General features: G+C 38.7%; 1 protein-coding gene across 5 annotated transcripts in view; it reads right to left on the bottom strand.

The window, feature by feature from the left end:
* Positions 1 to 19,861, bottom strand: part of LOC126262646 (retinoblastoma-like protein 1) — a 172,246-nt gene that overhangs the window by 90,469 nt on the left and 61,916 nt on the right. For 2 of the 5 annotated variants that reach the window (XR_007546748.1, XM_049959406.1), the window contains exons 7-9: positions 7,752 to 7,859; positions 2,520 to 2,623; positions 2,257 to 2,432 (exon numbers count right to left, since the gene is read on the bottom strand). Coding sequence is in view for 4 of the 5 variants with exons in the window: in XM_049959406.1 (XP_049815363.1) it covers positions 2,257 to 2,432; positions 2,520 to 2,623; positions 7,752 to 7,859 (388 nt within the window). In the remaining variant the exon portion in view is untranslated. The remainder of the gene's footprint in view (positions 1 to 2,256; positions 2,433 to 2,519; positions 2,624 to 7,751; positions 7,860 to 19,861) is intronic. The other 3 variants (XM_049959407.1, XM_049959410.1, XM_049959409.1) reach the window with 3 other exon arrangements.

The following is a 19,861-nucleotide window of genomic DNA, read 5'->3' as shown; positions in this document are numbered from 1 at the left end:
TTATTAGATGTTCATACGATTTTTCCGCACTGCTCCCAGAATAGAACTTTAGTGGCTGCTAGCCAGGGACTGTACCACTGACCCTTGCTAGTGTAATGGCTGGCCAAAAATTTTCTGTCAAAATTTCATTTTCTTGGATGCACCAAGAAGATAATACGTAATCTTTCTTACCTGTTATTCCTGTTAGTTATTTACTTCCACTCTGCTACTCTGAATCTATGGATTTCGCTGATCATTCGCAAACTCAATCAACCACATAAACAGACAGCGATTGGCATTCAACTGTTCGACTTTATTCCGCTCAGCTCATATAGCAGGAAAGCTTATTTCTTGATGCGACGGGGATTCCCCTGGCAGAGACAGCACGTACACTATGCACACATTCAAAACTCAACTTATGATACTATCAGAAATCAACTTACAATATGTTCAAAATGATCAAAATCAGCAGGGATGTGTTTCAAAATCATGTGAATAACTGATAGACCAACGTGGGCTGGATGCTAGGCACTTTGTGAAACAAGGCTTTTTCCCTTCAAGAATATGAAATTGGCACCCCACCCCCTCGAAAGTGCTGCTGGGGCAGATACCTCAGTTTGGCCCCCCGGGTCCCTGTGTGAATGTGGCAGTTTGGGTGCGCCAGTAAAATTTTTTGGAGTAGCATCTGGCTGCTTGCTGTTAATGCTTTTACAGCTAACTACCACGCTTCCGTAGCCAGAAGCGGGAGAAGGTACTACTCATTCGCAACTAACTCCGCATGCGCCTGAGCTTTCTTGCAACTGCTCGAATGCATCTAATGTACGCAGTTGTGATGTCACGCTCATTGCAGGCAATTTGTTGTTATAAAGAATTGCAGTCTTCCTAAAGCTTGCGACACATTTTGATGTTGGCAGGCACTTATCTGAGCACTGTGTTTCTTTTGTTGTTGTATATGGTGCATTTTGTTTACAACTTAAGTTTTATTTTCGCCCCCCCCCCCCCCCCCCCCGTTCATGTTTTATTTCTGCAGTATTATTCTGCAGTAGCGAATTGTATTAGTTCTTACCAGTCAAAGTTACAAAAATTTAACTGAAACTTAAACAATGAAAAATTCCCGGAATTCTAAAATATTCCCAGGTTTTTCCCGGACCTCCCAGTTGTCCCAGGTTGTATAGACTCTGTAAATGTACCTGTATGTTTCTTTCTGTTCTTTTTGTGCCAGCCTACTTTTGGAGTCAGTTATTATCGGAAGTTATGGGTTATGTAATGTTGATTATTGCTGTGTTTATTGATAAATAAATATGGTATTAAATGTACCTGTATGTTTCTTTTTGTGCCAGTCTACTTTTCGGGTCAGTTATTATCAGTCATTGATGTCTAGATGAAATCGAAACGAATGTTGTTGATTAGCTAACATCACCCACTCCTAATGCCAACTATTATTCCCAAATGATATGACTTGTTTAAAAATTAAATTCATTCTCAATTAACCTTAATAAAACTAATTACAATCAGTCAGCCTGGTCATAGAAGCTACAAGACATCGTTATTGAACTTATAATTCTCAATGAACATTAATTTTGGATTTTTTCATCTCTTTTCTTTTCCAAGAGTTAATGTGACTTTCTCATCTGACAATGCTTTGAATACGTAAAACTGACACAGCCCGATTTCATTGGAACAATGTAGTGATTTACTAGGCATGATCTACGGGAGGTGGTACACCCTTGCCTTTCTTCAATCTTTGCTCTTACTTAACCAGCTAGTCATAGGGAGACCAACAGTTTAATGTGGACTCTTGAACTATGGTGCAGAATTGCATTTATTACAGTAACAAAGTGAAAGAAATGATAAGTGACAGGAAGAATCCTAGGACTTCAGTTCAGACATTGGATTTATAGTGTGGCACTTATGGATCACTGTGGTACGCTCTGTTTAAGTGAGAGATCTCAAGTTGCACCTCAGCTTAGATTATTACATTACCCTGTAATTGGCTTGGTCTCAGGTCGCATGATCTGTTGTAAGACTGAGGCTAGTCAAGTACTGTGGTGTTCAAATCAGTCTTAAAGTACAACGTGCATCTAGATATCTTTCAACAGACTAATTATCTTTATGTTATCTTACTTATGAATATACACAGTGTGTCAGGACTGATAATATAACCAAGTAAATTCAAAAGCATTACAGTTACAAGACACACAAACGTGGTTGCTCTTATTTGCATTTGTGGATGAGCAATGACATAAAAAACATACGTACAATATTTAGGAAACATACCTGAAAATTTCTAGCAAAGGTTCACTGGGAGCTGCCTGGCGACCAGATAGGAGTGTCTGCAGTCGGCTGACACTCTGCGTTGCTGTTGAAAGAGGTGTGACATTAGGTTGTAGATCTTTGGTCTTCAAATACTTTCTTCCTGTGAGCGGTGTTGAAGGGGCCAAATGGTGCATCTGCTATTACATTAATGGAAAAATAATAGAACCATGGTATTTTGTGTAATAGATATATTAATGAAGGGGAAAAAATTATTTTTCACTTACTCCACCAAATGGCTGACCATTCCTTTTTGCTTGTAACTGTTCAGCAAACTCGCCTAGGCCCCACATTTTTGTAGGGGTGCCTATATCGGCATTGGCATCTTCACCTTAAAAATAATGTACAACATATTTTCAACTGAGTCAATAAAAAAACTATTTCAATAAAAACTACTGTACCACATGCAATAAATGCCACCTGATTTACATTTTCTTCAAGATGTTTGTAACTAGTGATTCATAAACTGCAGTAACAGCCTTGCCATTACCAAAACATTTGTATCATATGAGATGTCTTAAGCAGAAATTTAAAATAAAAGCTCACATTTACAGATCAGACAGTAGAAAGAATTTATTATTTATTTTTGAGCTACTGAATAAATGCTTAGAATAATGGTGTTAAGGCAGTGTTTGATTAACATTTTCAAAAAAAAAAAAAAAAAAAAAAAAAAAAAAAAAAAAAAAAAAAAAAAACACATGGAATCATAACCTCCTCCTAAGCAATATCCAAAATGAGATGCTTATAAATTATTGTTCTGTTTAAAAGTAAAATATTATTGACATGCGCTACTAGAAAATGAAAAAAGAACGCCAAGAATTTGTTGACGCAGCAGAGGGAAATTTTATTGATACACTTTTGAGGACATATAAACAAACAACCACACTAACATAGGCTTATGCATCTGCGTACAGTCAACAGGGAATGTAAAATATCAGTGCAAGTACTATGTAGGCCCTGTGTGGCTCTGTTGTATACACACCAGACATTGGTGCTCACCTTCATGACATTGCACACATGTACAACCATCACTGACAACAGGGCAGAAGCAACTCTCATCACTCAGGAGAACAAGCCTCCATTCATCCTTCCATAAGCACCTACTGCGACACCACTTCAGGCGGGCTACACGATGCTGGGACATAAGTAAAGCCACTCTAACAGCAATGCAGGATTGTAGTCCTGCTTTACGGAGATGGTTGTGAATGGTCCTCAGTAATATCCTCACAACAACAGTGTCCCTAATTTGTCATGAAGTCGCAGTGTGGTCCAATACACCACTTTGTAAGATGCGACAGTCCTGGTGTGCATCTGTGTAGTGCCGCTATCTGGACCCTGGGTGACGGGCACGTGCACCTTCTGCTGACAACTGGCAACAACATCTATACAGTGTGGAGACCTTGCGGCATGTGTAGTGCAGTTCTATGGTATGACTGCCTAGCCTCCCAAATACCCACTACTTGCTTTTGCTACTCTGTCAACTGCACAAACGGTTCACATCCATGCTGTTGTGGAATGCTACATTGCAGAGACAGACGGAGCTCAGTGAGCAACTGCAAACTGGCTCTGGAGGTGAACAACTGCTTCAAAGCTTGAAACATTCCATGGCTGATAATGCAGTTCCTGCTTTGTCCACAGCACTGCACATTTGACTATCACATTAACTGATAGTGTCCTGCGCTAGTATATCTTGCCTTAAGTCACTTGCGTCAAGGTGTTATTTTTTCATTAATTTATAAATACTACAGCTTTCACAGCAGTAATAAGTATTTGATCCAACTATCACAATCTGGGTTTCATACTTTTTCCCAAAGCATGCCAGGTAAATGTTAGCGTAGTTCTAAACTACAGACCCTGACCAACCCCTTTCCTTGTACATCAAGCTCCAAGTCCAAATGAGTGAAAACAAAACATTATTGCAAATCTACAAGGATTAGCTAGCATCTCATCCCTAATGTTCCACTTGGAAAAGTATCAGACATATTCGGAGGTGTGGTACTCCCCCAATGGCCATGAAGCTATCCACTGCTAAGAGGAGAACTGCACCTCTGAAGATGCAGTTCCAGATGGCACGTCAGGGGTGAGATGTAGCTCTGTTGGACAGCTGCTGATCAGCCTGGAAAGGACATTAAAATAGTTAAATCTTAATAGTGCTAGACATGAGCATCCTATTAGTCTTGCAGAAATCAGTCCTGTAGGTTCTGGATGCATCATTGTGTTAAATTGGGCACGGCAAAGCATCAGTTGAAAAGATACATATTTTTTCCATTCAACAGCAAATGCAGCAGTCTTATTAGAATACAATATTTGTAACAGAATTTAAACTAACCAACTACTCAGCTTGCATTATTCCTCGGAGTTTCTTGTCCATCACATTCACATTATAATGTCTCTTGGGAATAGCTTACAGCTATTAAAAATGTTCACTGTCTGATTACGAATTTCCCTAGGTTCCTATACAACAGGAGTACCCAAACTGATGGAACACTGAGAATCCTGATAGTATGACGCAACACAATGTTTACTTTAAAGGTTAATAAAATTTTAACAAATCAGAATAACATGTTTTACTACGTGATTACTTCAATTTTAAATGATAATGAAGGAATCATAATAAAATTTAAAAAAGTAATTAGTATCATCAGAATTCGGGAAACATTAACTGACACAGTCTTCAAGGTTAAATTTATGGGGGATATCTCGGAACCATTTGAAATCCAAACTGGAGTGCGACAGGGTGACGGACTTTCACCATTACTCTTTAATATCATTCTTGAAAAAATTATCAGGACATGGGAAAAAGAAGTCAAAGGAATCCAAATTGGCATTAGAAAAGATAATAGATTCAATGTGAAGTGTTTAGCTTTTGCGGATGACCTTGCAATCCTCACAAACAATAGAAAAGAAGCCACTAATGCCATAGAGAAGTTACACGAAATTGCACAAAGAATTGGCCTGCAAATCTCATATGAGATGACCCAGTACATAGAAAGAGTGCCACAAGACAAATTGCCTATTGCGACAACCCATGGGAAAATCGTACAAGTACCACATTTTAAGTACCTGGCAGAAATCATCCAGCCATCAGGGATCAACCTAAAGGCCAATGAGGAAAGAATAAAAAAACTACAGAAAGCATATAAACTCACGTGGAACTATTATAACAAAAAGTTCATATCCATTAACGCAAAATTGAGGCACTACAACACTGTCGTACTTCTGGAGGCACTGTATGCATCTGAAACAACACAAATAGGTGGGCAAACTAAAATCAAAGAAATAGAGAAACAAGAAAGGAAAATTCTCAGGAAAATTTTTGGCCCGATACAAGAGCAATGAATCTGGAAGAAGAGACCAACATCAGAATTATATAAATACACAGACAAGATTACAGATACAATAAGGAAAAGAAGAATGCAGTTCTACGGACATATCCACAGGATGAATGAAAACAGAATTTCAAAGCGAATTCTTAAAGTCATCAACTCAGGCAGGGGAAAAACAAAATGGATAAAAGAAGTTGAAGAGGACCTCAGACAAGCACACATAACAGTAAACGATGCAGAAAATAGAACTGAATTCAGGAACATCATCAAAAAACATAAATTTGACACCACAACACAGAAGAGTCATCATAAAGGAATTCAAGTTCAAACGCTCTCTTAATTGGGAATAATCGAAAATAATAATAATAATCATCATCAGAATGTTGGAGTGGGGTGGTGGTGGTGGGGAAAAGAAACACTATTATTAGTTTTTCATGAAGTACTTATTCATTTCCCACAGAACACCAGTGTTCCACAGAAGACAGTTTGAGAAACCTTATCTACAAAATACTTGCCAACTTTCTGAATCAAAAATCCGTATGTTCATAAAGTGAGAAACTGTAACAAAGATCTAATTTTCTGATTTCTTTCGTTCAACTTTGTATTTGCTTTCTTTAAACTTTGCATTTGGTTTTCAAAAAATTTAACATGAGCAAATAAGCACATAAATCTGCAGTCTGTCAGTTAGCAATGTTAATTTTCAGGAATTACATGGAACATAAAGGAAAAACCCACTTCACAATTGAACATCAAAAGAAAATTCCACATTTTGCATTCCTATAGAACTGATAACATTGTTTCTTAGTTTTATTCATCACGAATATAACATAACAACTTTATTGCTCACATATTCATGACAATTCCAATGCCTCACTTTCACATACGCATCATAACTTCTGCACACAAAACAGAGCTGCACTGCTGTGACCCCTAAATATTGCCACCAAAAGGAAGGACAAAAGCACAGCATGACAATAAATTAACGTAAGGGGCTCTTTACATACTAATCGAGTTTTGACAAAAATTTGCATACCAGAACACAAGTGACTATCAAAATTTTAAACTGAAATGTCTCAATACAATGTAAAAACAAGTGTAAATATTGGAAATGCAGGCACTGTGAATCATCTGTGCAATCATAAAACACACCACAAATCCACACATTTTACACATAATTTGGAAATCATGACAGGTGTGCCACAATTAAACAAAAATATTGTATTTAACAAAACTAAACTAATAATGAACATCTTTTTAAAGAAGCACATCAATGGTGAAGTACATCAGTTCTAACAAGGTAGCTGGCAAAAGATCTAGTCATATTCTTTAGCAATGGAAGAGTGTTAGTACGCATGCTCTGATGAAATGCAAAAGTATATTGTAAATCAGGCCATGCAAGTTATGTTTCTGCTAAACGCAAGGAGTGGGATATATCCCAACTGATTCAAAAGCACTTACTAGAACACAATGATGGTATGCAGCCATGCATAAAATCTCTCAAATTTGATTACTAAAAGTCTGCATACTGGTCACTGTCAGGCATATCTTAACAACACTATAATTTCCCAAAGCACTGCAGGAATGAACAAACTATAATCACCAACATCAAAGAAAAAAATCAATCTCATGATATAACATCCTTCAAACTATGAGAACTTTATGCTGAGAAGACAACAATGAACATCCATTACATTTAGAACCTACATTTAATACAGTTTTGCAATTCCTCATTTGCTTCTGCTGACAACCTGTATCTTACAAAATATAATCAAAACTGTGAAACTGATGAATGAAATGTGTCAACAAGCCACTGCCTGGAACCCACATACATAATTCTTTATCAAAATAAAGTCTATACTAAACAACTCAAGATAAATTTCACTTTTCATTTCAAGAGACATAAAAACAAAAAGAAATTATAAAAGTGTCCTATTGAAATCCACAATGGGGTTAAAATGGCACAAACTGATCCAATGGGTACATACTTCCCATCCTACAACACAGCAGCTGTAGTCAGGAAGATCACCAAAAGTAAAAAAAAAGAAAAGAAAACACTTGCCAAAATAATAAAAATGTTATTCCAAGACTAAGAATTCATCTTGCAGATACTTCAGGTGTTTTCCCAGTCCTCACCTTGAGAATTCCAAGCTCTGAGTACAGGTCTTGGATCAGCAGAGATTATAGCAGATATCAAGTGGCTCCGCCTAGCACCCGGCATCGCTTGCAATCGCCTATATTCAGCTGAGGAAACCCATGCCTCTTAGATAAGTTCGTACTTCAAAAAAAGACATTAGAATGATTGGAGGACTCTATAGAAAAATAAACAAAAAACCTCCTACATTAACTAAATTAAAATGAAAGTTACTTAAGTTGTTTTGCTTTATGTAAAGCAATGTATAACAGCTTCTACACACATTTCAGCAGCATATTAATATACAGATACAAAATTCTGAGACAAATGGTATTGACATTTTAAACAGGGAATAAGCAAATAGTTTTGAACAACCATCTACACCAAGGCAAGCAGCACGGAGATGTCCAGCATATATGCAACAAGAAGAAAGCAGCACACTTCTGCTCAAATTACATACTCAAGAGCACGGTCAAATGCAAACTTATTTGTCTTCTGTTAAATTCTGAAAGTGAAACACAGAGGCAGAGCTATCTACTACCAAATACTGCATACCTCATCCCACAACCATGTTCAACACCATGCATACATATAGGTACAACAATTTAAAAAAAAAAAATTAAAGTCTGAAACAAAATAGCCGGGAACACTTAGAGTGTGTCAGAAAACGAATGTAAGCAATTATGAATAGGCATTGGAGCACAATTATGAAGGAAGAAGGAAAAGTTTGATGAGAACATCCAACACAGAAATGTTAAAATTACTATCACTGCAGACAGTAGAAAACTTTATAACAGACAAAACATAGTATTATATGTGATGAAGTAAAATCAGTTACGTATCTACGAAGGGGACATTATATTAGTAACAATCCTGATTTTAAACAACTGTTAGCAGAATTTATGTAAGCATATGGTGAAAACTGTATTTCCTTGCATTAAATAATGAGAATGAGATTTCATCACTGGAGATGGACTGTACATTATATCAGTTTAATCTGCATTATGGTTACAATTTGACATAGGCATTGACAGTAACTTCTTCTCATGAGGCTTACAAGGTCCTGGCTCAAAAGGCTAAAGTAGGTTCAAGCAATAAAATGTTACAAATATTTGTAGAACAAAACCTATGACAGTCAGAAAACATTACTAAATTTTCCTTAATGTCATGAACAACAGATGCAGTAGAATTAAAAATTTTTATGCAATTTTTTTTGAGAGGACTAACTGTAGGAAGTGCGAAATTGATTCTATCACCTTTTTACAAAATTACTGGGAAAATTAGGGAGAAATGAAACTCACAACTTTACGTTTGTTCATATGACCTGTGAGAAACTGCCTTGGTACATACAGCGGAGGACATAACATGTTATCTTGGAGGTGGAGTCATCGTAAAATGTAGAAGTAGCATTGGGTGTACCCTAGGACAGTGTGCTGGGACTGATGCTCTATAATAATGATTTTGCAGACAATATTAATAATAACATCAGGCTTTTTGCAGCTGATGCAGTTATCTACAATGAAGTATTGTCTGAACAAAGCTGTATGAGTATCTGAATGTCAATGAGTCACTGCTGAAATTGGGCAGCTCATATAAATACCTGGGTGTAACACTCTGTAGGGATATGAAATGGAATGATCATATAAGCTCAGTTGTGGGTTAAGCAGGTGATATACTTCCGTTTGCTGGTAGAATACTGAGGAAGCACAATCAGTCTACAAAGGAGATTGCTTGCAAATCACTCTTGCAACCCATGCTAGAATACTGCTCAAGTGTTTGGACCCATACCAAATTGGACTAACAAGGAATACTGAATGTATACAGAAGAGGGCAACATTAATGGCTACAGGTTTGTTTAATCCGTGGGAAAATGTCACTGAGATATTGAAAGAACTGAACTGGTGGACTCCTGAAGATAGGCGTAAACTATCCCGAGAAAGTCTGTCAAAGTTTCAAGAACTGGCTTTAAATGGTGATTCTACGAATATGCTACAATCCCCTACATAGGACAGAACAATTACTCCATGCACAGAGACATTCAGGCAATCATTCTTCTTGTGCTCCTACAGGAATAGAACACAAAGCAAGCTGTTACAATGCGAGTACCGTCTACCATGCACTTCATGGTTATTTGCAGATTGTAGAGATGTAGGTATACACGTAGAATTTCAAACAACAAATGCATTCAGTGCAAAACACAGACACAGCATCAAACCACACATCCTGGCTTTATAGTGTTTAAGATGTTGAATGATGTGGTAATTAAAATATTTTTAAAACATTAACAACTCTAAATTAATATTGTACTGAGGAGTTGTAAGAATGTTTTAATACACCAGCACATTCAGAAATGCACAATACTACTAATAATTTTGTGTTTTGTGGGCATATTCTAGGCATGACTCACAATCTGCCTGACATGTAGCACATGAGTCATGAGCTGGGCCTTGATAGCTCACTTGGGAAGACTATTGCCAACAAGAGGCTAGTGTCCAGGTTATTACCGTAGCCTGGCACACAGTACTGGTGTGTCACTGAGCCACTGATAAGAGCACAACAATAATATAGAGACCTAGCCATTGATAAGAGATAGGGTCAGAAAACAAAGGACGAGCAGTACTCATCTACAATTACTACAATGCAAGATCTGAATTCCATTATCAAAACGGCAAACAATACAAATCATGTACTGCAAGTTAAAATTTAAGAGTGTAAAATGAAAATATTTAGGGACTTTTAATGATAAAATAAACTAAAATAGTATCTGAAATAAAGCAAAAATTGCCTGAGTTTATCTTCCCAGTGAAAAACAAATGGGCCAATTGTTTTTCATTTCAGGTATTCTTTTAGTTTTTTTCCCTCAAATTTTCCATTGTAGTTTCACTTCACACTTCTGGCTTCCAAATTGATTTTTTCAGAAATCGTGATTTTATCTTTTTTTAAATATGAGAAATCAAATCTTGCACTTTTTGCAACACATTTTCTCTCACAGTAACATAGTATTGATACTCAAACAACTACATACACATGTAATAAATAGAGAGGATCAGTTTAACAAAAATTAACATGACAATAAAATTAAGTCAAAAATGAGGAAACATCACACACTGCGTTTGTCAAGGTTCCGTATCTTCTTCATAGTGGACACCAGTCATGAATTTGTCAAATGAAGGTGACATTTTCCCACATTAGCTGTATTGCATAACTAATTTAGCTTACAAAGCCTACACAGTGTCTACACAGAGCAAGGAATCATATACATGAAAATGGTAGCAAACTTTCATGGTATGTTACCATTTATCACGCATAACAAATTATAGTGTTGATGGTTTATCAGTCAGTGGACTTAAGGAAGGGAAAAAGCATTAAGTTTTCTTTGTAAACACTTGCCTCAACTAAGAAGAGAACTTAATAAATACACAGCCTAAGTGGAAAAAATGTCACCTACATTCAAGGCTCAATACGTGATTGCCTAGTGTTTTTGATGTAAGTACACTGCAAAATTTTGATAAATGAACCAAATTATTTCTTCATTGGGTTCCAGAACATACAAAAAGACTGAGAAAACAAACCAATAAGAGGTGGGTAGCTGGCGTTAGAAAACATGCGGGAGCAGCATGGATGAATGTAACTGAAGACCTTAATGCTAAGAGAAGTCCAGAGGCAGCATTTATTCTGCAGTGAATATCAAATGATTACTGCTGCTGTTGATGATGCTGATGACGATGACGATAACTGAGCATTTCATCTTTATCACACGCTGCGACATGTCTCCTAACAACAATGTCAAAGTGTGAAAGGTTGGATCGACACAGAGAAAAGATAAATGAAGGCAACAAAAATGAGAGAAAAGATGGATGTGACAGAAGTGGAAACTATACTCAGGGTGTCTACGTGGACAAGGAAAAAAAATTCCCGGACTTTTCCCAGATTTCCCAGTTAAAAATACACTTTCTCCCGGGCAAAAATATACTTTTTCCGTGTTAAGTGACCGTATACTATTCTTTGGCACTATAAAACTCATCAATGCTTTGAATGTTTATGGTTTTATATACCGACGTAGAATGTCCCGCCACTTTAGAAAACGAAACTCGGGGGGGGAGGGGGGGGGGAAGAACAAGTTTTGAAACACCTTTGATGAGCAGCAATATGTACGCTGCATATTTTCGTATTACGAAGGTATAAATTTGAATTCCAACAAATACCGCGTGTTACTTTCCGAAGCATTGAAATCGAGCTTGCGATGCGCTTTTGTAAGCCAGTCATAGCTCGTCACGTGATCTCGCCAGGTGATGACAGCATACGACACATGATGAAGTCAGCCAATAGCAAGATCACTTAAGTAGTGCAAAAACACAAGTAAGGAAAGTTAATGGTTTAAATTAATATACATGGCATTCACATATAATATTGGTCTCCAAGATTAATAAGCTGAAAGAGAAGCTAAGCTTACACATATAATGTTGATCTTTTCTGCGTGTGATACACTTTAAGATACTTCACACAAATGTGCCAGTAAAATTTTTAATAACGACGTAAATGTGTGATCTTCTGAGTTCGAAATTCTTCTAAATGGCCGTCCTCAAAGAGTTGATTTTTAAATGAGAGTCAAACGCTTTCTTATTTATGAAATTCATCGTACATTCTCACACATAGTTCATCTTGCGTAAAAGGAAATTTGCTTTCAATGTATGTAACGCTTTTCAAACCACCTATCGGAATATTTTCCCGCTACCTGTTAGAAATAGGTTCATTTCAGCAGTTGCAAGAGAGCGCCAGATAACAGTTGTCACTGTGCGATGATGCAGGAAGGCCATATGTCTGTACGTGTAAAACATTAAAAGATCTTACATTATGTCATAAAAGAAACAAGACATCAAAGGATACTTCAAGAGCATCGGAATTTCGTGAACCATACTAAAATGCATAATTCGGCTTAAAGTGCACATTAGTATGTCCAGATTCGGATGTAAATTTTCTTGGAGTACCAGTATTGTATTATCTCATGTTTGGTTCTTTATTATGGCATAATGTCATACGTGCACTTGAAATCAGCAAACAGTTAAAACCAGACAACAGTGTGAAATTAAACAGTTCATTTCAAATAAACTGACTGCCTCAGAAGAAAAGATTAACAAAAGCCACCTCTTTTTAGCAAACCGACAAAGGTAACTTCATTGTTCTGCAATGCGATTAATGCTTGACTATCAGAAAGCGTGGTTCATGGTCTGGGTTCCTCTAGTTATGTCCTAGTTCATGAACCAAGGACAACGTATGAGTGGCCAAGTAAGTGGTCCCAACAGGCGGGATACCAGTTACTGTGGAATAAGGCTGGGCATCTCGGACATATTATGAGTCGTGGTCACCTTTGTGCTCATATGGCAAAGACTACCAAATCCACCAGTTAGTCCCTCAGCCGTTAGGGGTAAAACCCAATGGGACTCGGGGCAAGTAAGGCTAGCAACCTGCTTCCCTGGTACTTTAAATATGACGCTGGCAACAATCAGAGCAAAATGCCTCGGATCTCTGGAGGTGACGGAGTCCCACCTCTAACTGACAAACCAGGGACTCCTAAGATACGACTTGGCAAACAAATGGTAATGAGATGGGGAGCTATTAATATCAATGGGGGCTACTCTGGGAAGAAGGTAGAGCTGGCAGAGGCTGCAAGTAAGATGGGGCTGGACGTTTTAGCTATTAGTGACATTCGGGTAAGGGGTGAGAAAGAAGAGGAAGTGGGAGAATACAAGGTCTACCTGTCGGGAGTCAAAGCAGGAATAGCACAATGGGGTGTAGGGCTTTACATCAGGAAAGAAAAGGAACCCAGCGTAGTTGCAATAAGGTATGTAAACGAACGACTGATGTGGATAGATTTGACAGTGTCTAGCAAGAAAATTAGGATTGTGTCAGAATATTCGCATTGTGAAGGGACAGATCAAGATACGATGGATAGTTTTTATGAGGCACTCAGTGACGTAGTTGTTAGAGTAAAGGACAAGGACAGTGTTCTGCTCGTGGGTGATTTTAACGACAGGATTGGAAATCGAACAGAAGGGTATGAAAAGGTTATGGGTAAATTTGGAGAGGATATGGAGGCCAACAGGAACGGGAAACAACTCTTGGATTTCTGTGCCAGTATGGGCTTAGTAATCACAAACTCCTTTTTTAAACATAAGAACATTCACCGGTATACTTAGGAAGGCAGGGGAACCAGATCTGTCATTAACTATATAATAACAGATCAGGAATTCAGGGAGGCTGTGAGGGACACACGTGTATTCAGGGGATTCTTTGATGACACTGATCATTATTTAATCTGCAGTGAAATTGGGATTGTGAGGCCGAAAGTGCAGGAGGTCAGGTCCATATGTAGGAGGATAAGAGTGGAGAAGCTTCACGATAAGGAAATCAGGCACAAGCTCATAACAGCGATCTCAGAAAGGTACCAGTTAGTTGAATGTAGTCAATTACAGTCACTAGAAAAGGAATGGACAAGGTACAGGGACGCAGTACTAGAAGTGGCTAAAGAATGTCTTGGAACAGTAGTGTGTAAAAGTAGGATGAAGCAAACAGCTTGGTGGAATGACACAGTCAAGGCAGCCTGAAAAAGGAAAAAGAAGGCGTATCAAAAATGGCTACATACTAGAACTCAGGTAGACAGAGAAAGTTATGTTGAAGAAAGAAACAAAGCCAAACAGATAATTGCAGCATCCAAGAAGAAATCTTGGGAAGACTTTGGAAACAGGTTGGAGACTATGGTCAAACTGCTGGAAAACCATTCTGGAGTGTAATTAGCAGTCTTCGAAAGGGAGGTAAGAAGGAAATGACAAGTATTTTGGACAGGTCAGGAAAACTGCTGGTGAATCCTGTGGATGCCTTGGGCAGATGGAGGGAATATTTTGAAGAGTTGCTCAATGTAGGTGAAAATACGATCAGTAATGTTTCAGATTTCGAAGTAGAATGGGATAGGAATGATGATGGAAATAGGATCACATTTGAGGAAGTGGAGAAAATGGTCAATAGATTGCAGTGCAATAAAGCAGCTGGGGTGGATGAAATTAAGTCGGAACTTATCAAATACAGTGGAATGTCAGGTCTTAAATGGCTACACAGGATAATTGAAATGGCCTGGGAGTCGGGACAGGTTCCATCAGACTGGACAAAAGCAGTAATCACACCAATCTTTAAACATGGAAACAGAAAAGATTGTAACAACTACAGAGGTATCTCTTTAATCAGCGTTGTGGGTAAAATCTCAGGTATTGTTGAAATGAAAGTGCGAGTATTAGTTGAGGACCAATTGGATGAAAATCAGTGTGGGTTTAGGCCTCTTAGAGGTTGTCCGGACCAGATCTTTAGCTTACGGCAAATAATAGAGAAGTGTTATGAGTGGAACAGGGAATTGTATCTATGCTTTATAGATCTAGAAAAGGCATATGACCGGGTTCCCAAGAGGAAGTTATTGTCTGTTCTACGAGATTATGGAATAGGAGGCAAACTTTTGCAAGCAATTAAAGGTCTTTACATGGATAGTCAGGCAGCAGTTGGAGTTGACGGTAAATTGAGTTCATGGTTCAGAGTAGTTTCAGGGGTAAGACAAGGCTGCAACCTGTCTCCACTGTTGTTCATATTATTTATGGATCATATGTTGAAAACAATAGACTGGCTGGGTGAGAAAAATAAGCAGTCTTGCATATGCGGATGACTTAGTTGTGATGGCAGATTCGACTGAAAGTTTGCAAAGTAATATTTCAGAGCTAGATCAGAAATGTAAGGACTATGGTATGAAGATTAGCTTCTCCAAAACAAAAGTAATGTCAGTAGGAAAGAAATATAAACAGATTGAGTGCCAAATAGGAGGAACAAAGTTAGAGCAGGTGGACGGTTTCAAGTACTTAGGATGCATATTCTCACAGGATGGTAACATAGTGAAAGAACTGGAAACGAGGTGTAGCAAAGATAATGCCGTGAGCGCTCAGCTACGATCTACTCTCTTCTGCAAGAAGGAAGTCAGTACCAAGACTAAGTTATCTGTGCACCGTTCAATCTTTCGACCAACTTTGTTGTATGGGAGCGAAAGCTGGGTGGATTCAGGTTACCTTATCAACAAGGTTGAGGTTACGGATATGAAAGTAGCTAGGATGATTGCAGGTACTAGTAGATGGGAACAATGGCAGGAGGGTGTCCACAATGAGGAAATCAAAGAAAAACTGGGAATGAACTCTATAGATGTAGCAGTCAGGGCGAATAGGCTTAGATGGTGGGGTCATGTTACACGCATGGGAGAAGCAAGGTTACCCAAGAGACTCATGGGTTCAGCAGTAGAGGGTAGGAGGAGTCGGGGCAGACCAAAGAGAAGGTACCTGGATTCGGTTAAGAATGATTTTGAAGTAATAGGTTTAACATCAGAAGAGGCACCAATGTCAGCACTGAATAGGGGATCATGGAGGAATTTTATAAGGGGGGCTATGCTCCAGACTGAACGCTGAAAGGCATAATCAGTCTTAAATGATGATGATGATATCAGAAAGGTGAAAATAAAATCTGAAACTAATGACATATTTTAGCCATCCGTAATTATGTGAACGTATTTTAATTCATTTGACAGCTCCTGGCCACAAAAATCCATTTTGTTATCATTTTACGTGAGAGCAATAAATGAAAAGGAAACAACAAAATCACTGAACGTAAACACAGGTCAAGTGGAGACGACCCACCTCCCCACCACAACTCAGACTGCTCTGTGCATCAGCCCCGGATCTACGATATTTCCAAAGTGGGGCAATACTAGATAGTGGCGCCCAGCCACACTTCTGTAACCACTCAAAATCACTCATACGCAACTCAACTGCACATGCCCAAGAGCCCGCCCGCAACTGCTCAAAGGAATCTAACGTCAACAGTTGTCATGTCACGCTCATTGAAGGCAATTTGTCGTTATGAATCATTGCGTAATCTTCCTAAGGCTTTTGACACACTTTGCTGTTGGCAGACGCTTGTAAGAGCACTGTGTTTTGTTGTTGTATACGGCGCATTTCCTTTGCAACTTAAGTTTATTTTACTTTTTTTTTTCCTCCCATTCATGTTTTGTTGCAGCAGTGTTATTCTGCAGTAGCAGGGTACAGTAATATCCTTTGTTGAGTATTGGTTCTTACCACTCAGAATCACAAAAATTTAACTGAAAACTAAAACGATGAAAAATTCCCGGAATTCTAAACAATTCCCGGGTATTTCCCAGTTTTCTCCCAGATGAAAAACTTCCCAGATTTTTCCCGGATCTCCCGGGTCGTATACACCCTGTATACTGTAAAGAGGAAAACAACAACCTGAAAAATGCAACAGGAAATAAATGTAGATATGTAACGGTCACAGGCTTGGACGCAGCTGGAATGTATGGGTACAAATGTGAGCTGGCGTTATCAGGGAATCCTGACGAACTATGGTGTCTGTATACGGTGGCTGCAGAGTGCCTCTCTCTCTCTCTCTCTCTCTCTCTCTCTCACACACACACACACACACACACACACACACACACACACACAGTTGTCATGTCACATTGCTGGCCGCCTGCACGGGCACAACAGTTTCCAACACGTGTGGTTCCGACTCAGAATTATGCCTATTTCAACTCACAATGGAGTACTGACAAATCCATATTGGTTCATAATAGGATGTCAGACACAGTCATTGCGGGTTGGCATAGTGAGCATGTTATGAAATTCTTTATTAAAATAAAATGGTGATCGCTAATAACTCATAGCTAGCGTATTTCTGTACCTCACGGACCCAATGCCCGCAATAATCCTGAAAAATACCAAGGGAGACCCTCAGATGAGGATACAAACCTCATAAATGCCGTACAGAAGTGGTGTCAGTGTGGGAACCAATTGTGGAATGCTACAGTCCTGAGGAGGTGCAGTGATGTCTGAACTTTCGAGAATTTCCGAGTTTCAGATAATATGTCTCCGTGGTGAATCATCAACATCATCATCAGCAGCAGCAGCAGCAGCGGGGACCTCATCCGACAATCTGGGGTCATCCAACACTGGAATCCTGGTTAATCTACTTGAATTTGGCTCCAATACAAAAAGCAGCAATGGATTTCTATAACTTTTGCCTTAATAGTGTGATTTTGCTGGCATGCATAAATCAGTATGCAGAATCTAACCTGGGTGACAAAGCCGATCTCAAACCGTTATGAACAATTTGAGGAAAGAGATTCAAAGGTTAAAGCAGACAAAAATGGGCGCAGCCTTTCACATGACTTGTCAAATGATAGCTTTTGCAATGCTGGCCCCATAAAGCATTTCTCATTATTGCCACGAGTACCAATGTTTAGCGGTTAACCCGAGGAAGACGTACAAGTATTCTTCCGTAAACTCGAAGGACCTGTCTTGTTGGTTTCGTGGACTGATACAGATGAATTGGCAGTTGCTAAATTAATAATTCAAGGAGCCGCACAAGATTTCATCAGTGAAAAGCCCGCTTGTGTGAAATCAGAAGATTACAATGAATTCAAAGTGATGGTTGTTCAGAGATTCATATGCAAAAATGCTATCAGATTCTACAGAGAGCAACTCCATGGTCTACGAATGTGATGGGACGAATCTATTGAGCAGTTTACTGACAGAATTCAAAACTTTAACTCTCAAATATAAGAGCTGTTAATAGATGCATTCAGTTGTTTGAAGCCGATCAGTGAGCGTTAAGACACATTCATTCATGGGTTGTATGCCTAGGAAGTAGACAAGGCAGTCAGTCTGGGGCGATGGAAGACCTTTCAGAAAGTAGTAGAAGCAGCTGTTAGCTTCGTGGAAGCATTAAGACGACTGAATTGTATGCGAAAAGAAGAACGCCATGTATTCAACACAAATGCAGAATGTTACAGATGTAACAAGACTGGTCAATAAATGTAAAGACTAAGAAAAGATGACTTTGTGACAACTGTGGAATAAAGGGTCACATATCGAAAGATTGCCACAATAAGAGAAAGAGTAAAGCAGGCAACAGACAACTTGGCAGAGCGTTAAATGAGTGCTGGGACATGCGGGCCACCACATCGTCTGCCCCCTGCCCGAGACAGTGATTCCTGTTAGCTCCACCGAAAATTAGAACGACAATGACTTTGTGATGAATGCTGTATATCGTGGATGACAGACTGAACTACTTATTGACGCAAGAGCACATAACTCACTGATGTGGTGTTACATTGACAAAAGGGATAAGTTAAGACTGCCATAGCTAAACGTGCATGTGTTAAACGGCAGGAACATACGTAACCACAGAGATGGTGACAAGGAATTATGTTTAGGCCAAGAAAAATACACGCAAGAGTGCAAGTAGTTACAAATAATGAAATGCGCTACGATGGTGTACTTGGATTTGATTTCTTGGCCGCTAACGGGGCTGAGATATTTGTCACTGATAGATAACACTAAGCTGTAGAAACTATGACCCACAAAATCATTCTACAGATTGTACTCAAAGTAGCAGCAACACTGATGTCGTGGGATCAATCAACTGACCGACGCATCAGCTCAAACCCTTCGAGTCAATGTAAAGATTGATCAGCCTCAGCAAATTCCCCAGGGAACAAGAATAACAATCCATATCAAAGTCAATTCACCCCAATTCAAAGAAGGAACTTTGTTATTGACCGAGCTATCAGATAAATATGAGTTACTGGACAAAACGCATTGATATGTTGCCGGAAGTGTTGGCGTAGCTACAATGGTGAGACACAATGTAGCTAGTGCCAATAACAATAACGAACACGAGCGAAGAAAAGTGATCCCAAATGAAGTTTCACACTTCACAGTTACAAAGACAGATTTTACTAGCAGTACTGAAAAATTGCAGCAAAGATTCGAAATATAAATATAGAGCAAGATTTGGCAGAAGACAGAACATTTGACAGCTGAAGAGTAGAAGAAATATAGAGCAAGATTTGGCAGAAGACGGAACATTTGACAGCTGAAGAGTAGAAGATTCTAGCGCTTGTGTTATTGGAGCATGTAGATCTTTTCCAAGAGCGTTAAAATTTATCTGTCACTCATCTGGTTCAACATCATAGACGTACCTGAAATGCATCACCAATCACTCAGAGACCTTA

This window comes from Schistocerca nitens, chromosome 6 (genome assembly GCF_023898315.1).
Source record: "Schistocerca nitens isolate TAMUIC-IGC-003100 chromosome 6, iqSchNite1.1, whole genome shotgun sequence".
NCBI classification, from domain to species: Eukaryota; Metazoa; Arthropoda; class Insecta; order Orthoptera; family Acrididae; genus Schistocerca; species Schistocerca nitens.
Note: the sequence above shows the minus strand (reverse complement) of the source record. Positions and strands in the feature narration are given on the sequence as shown.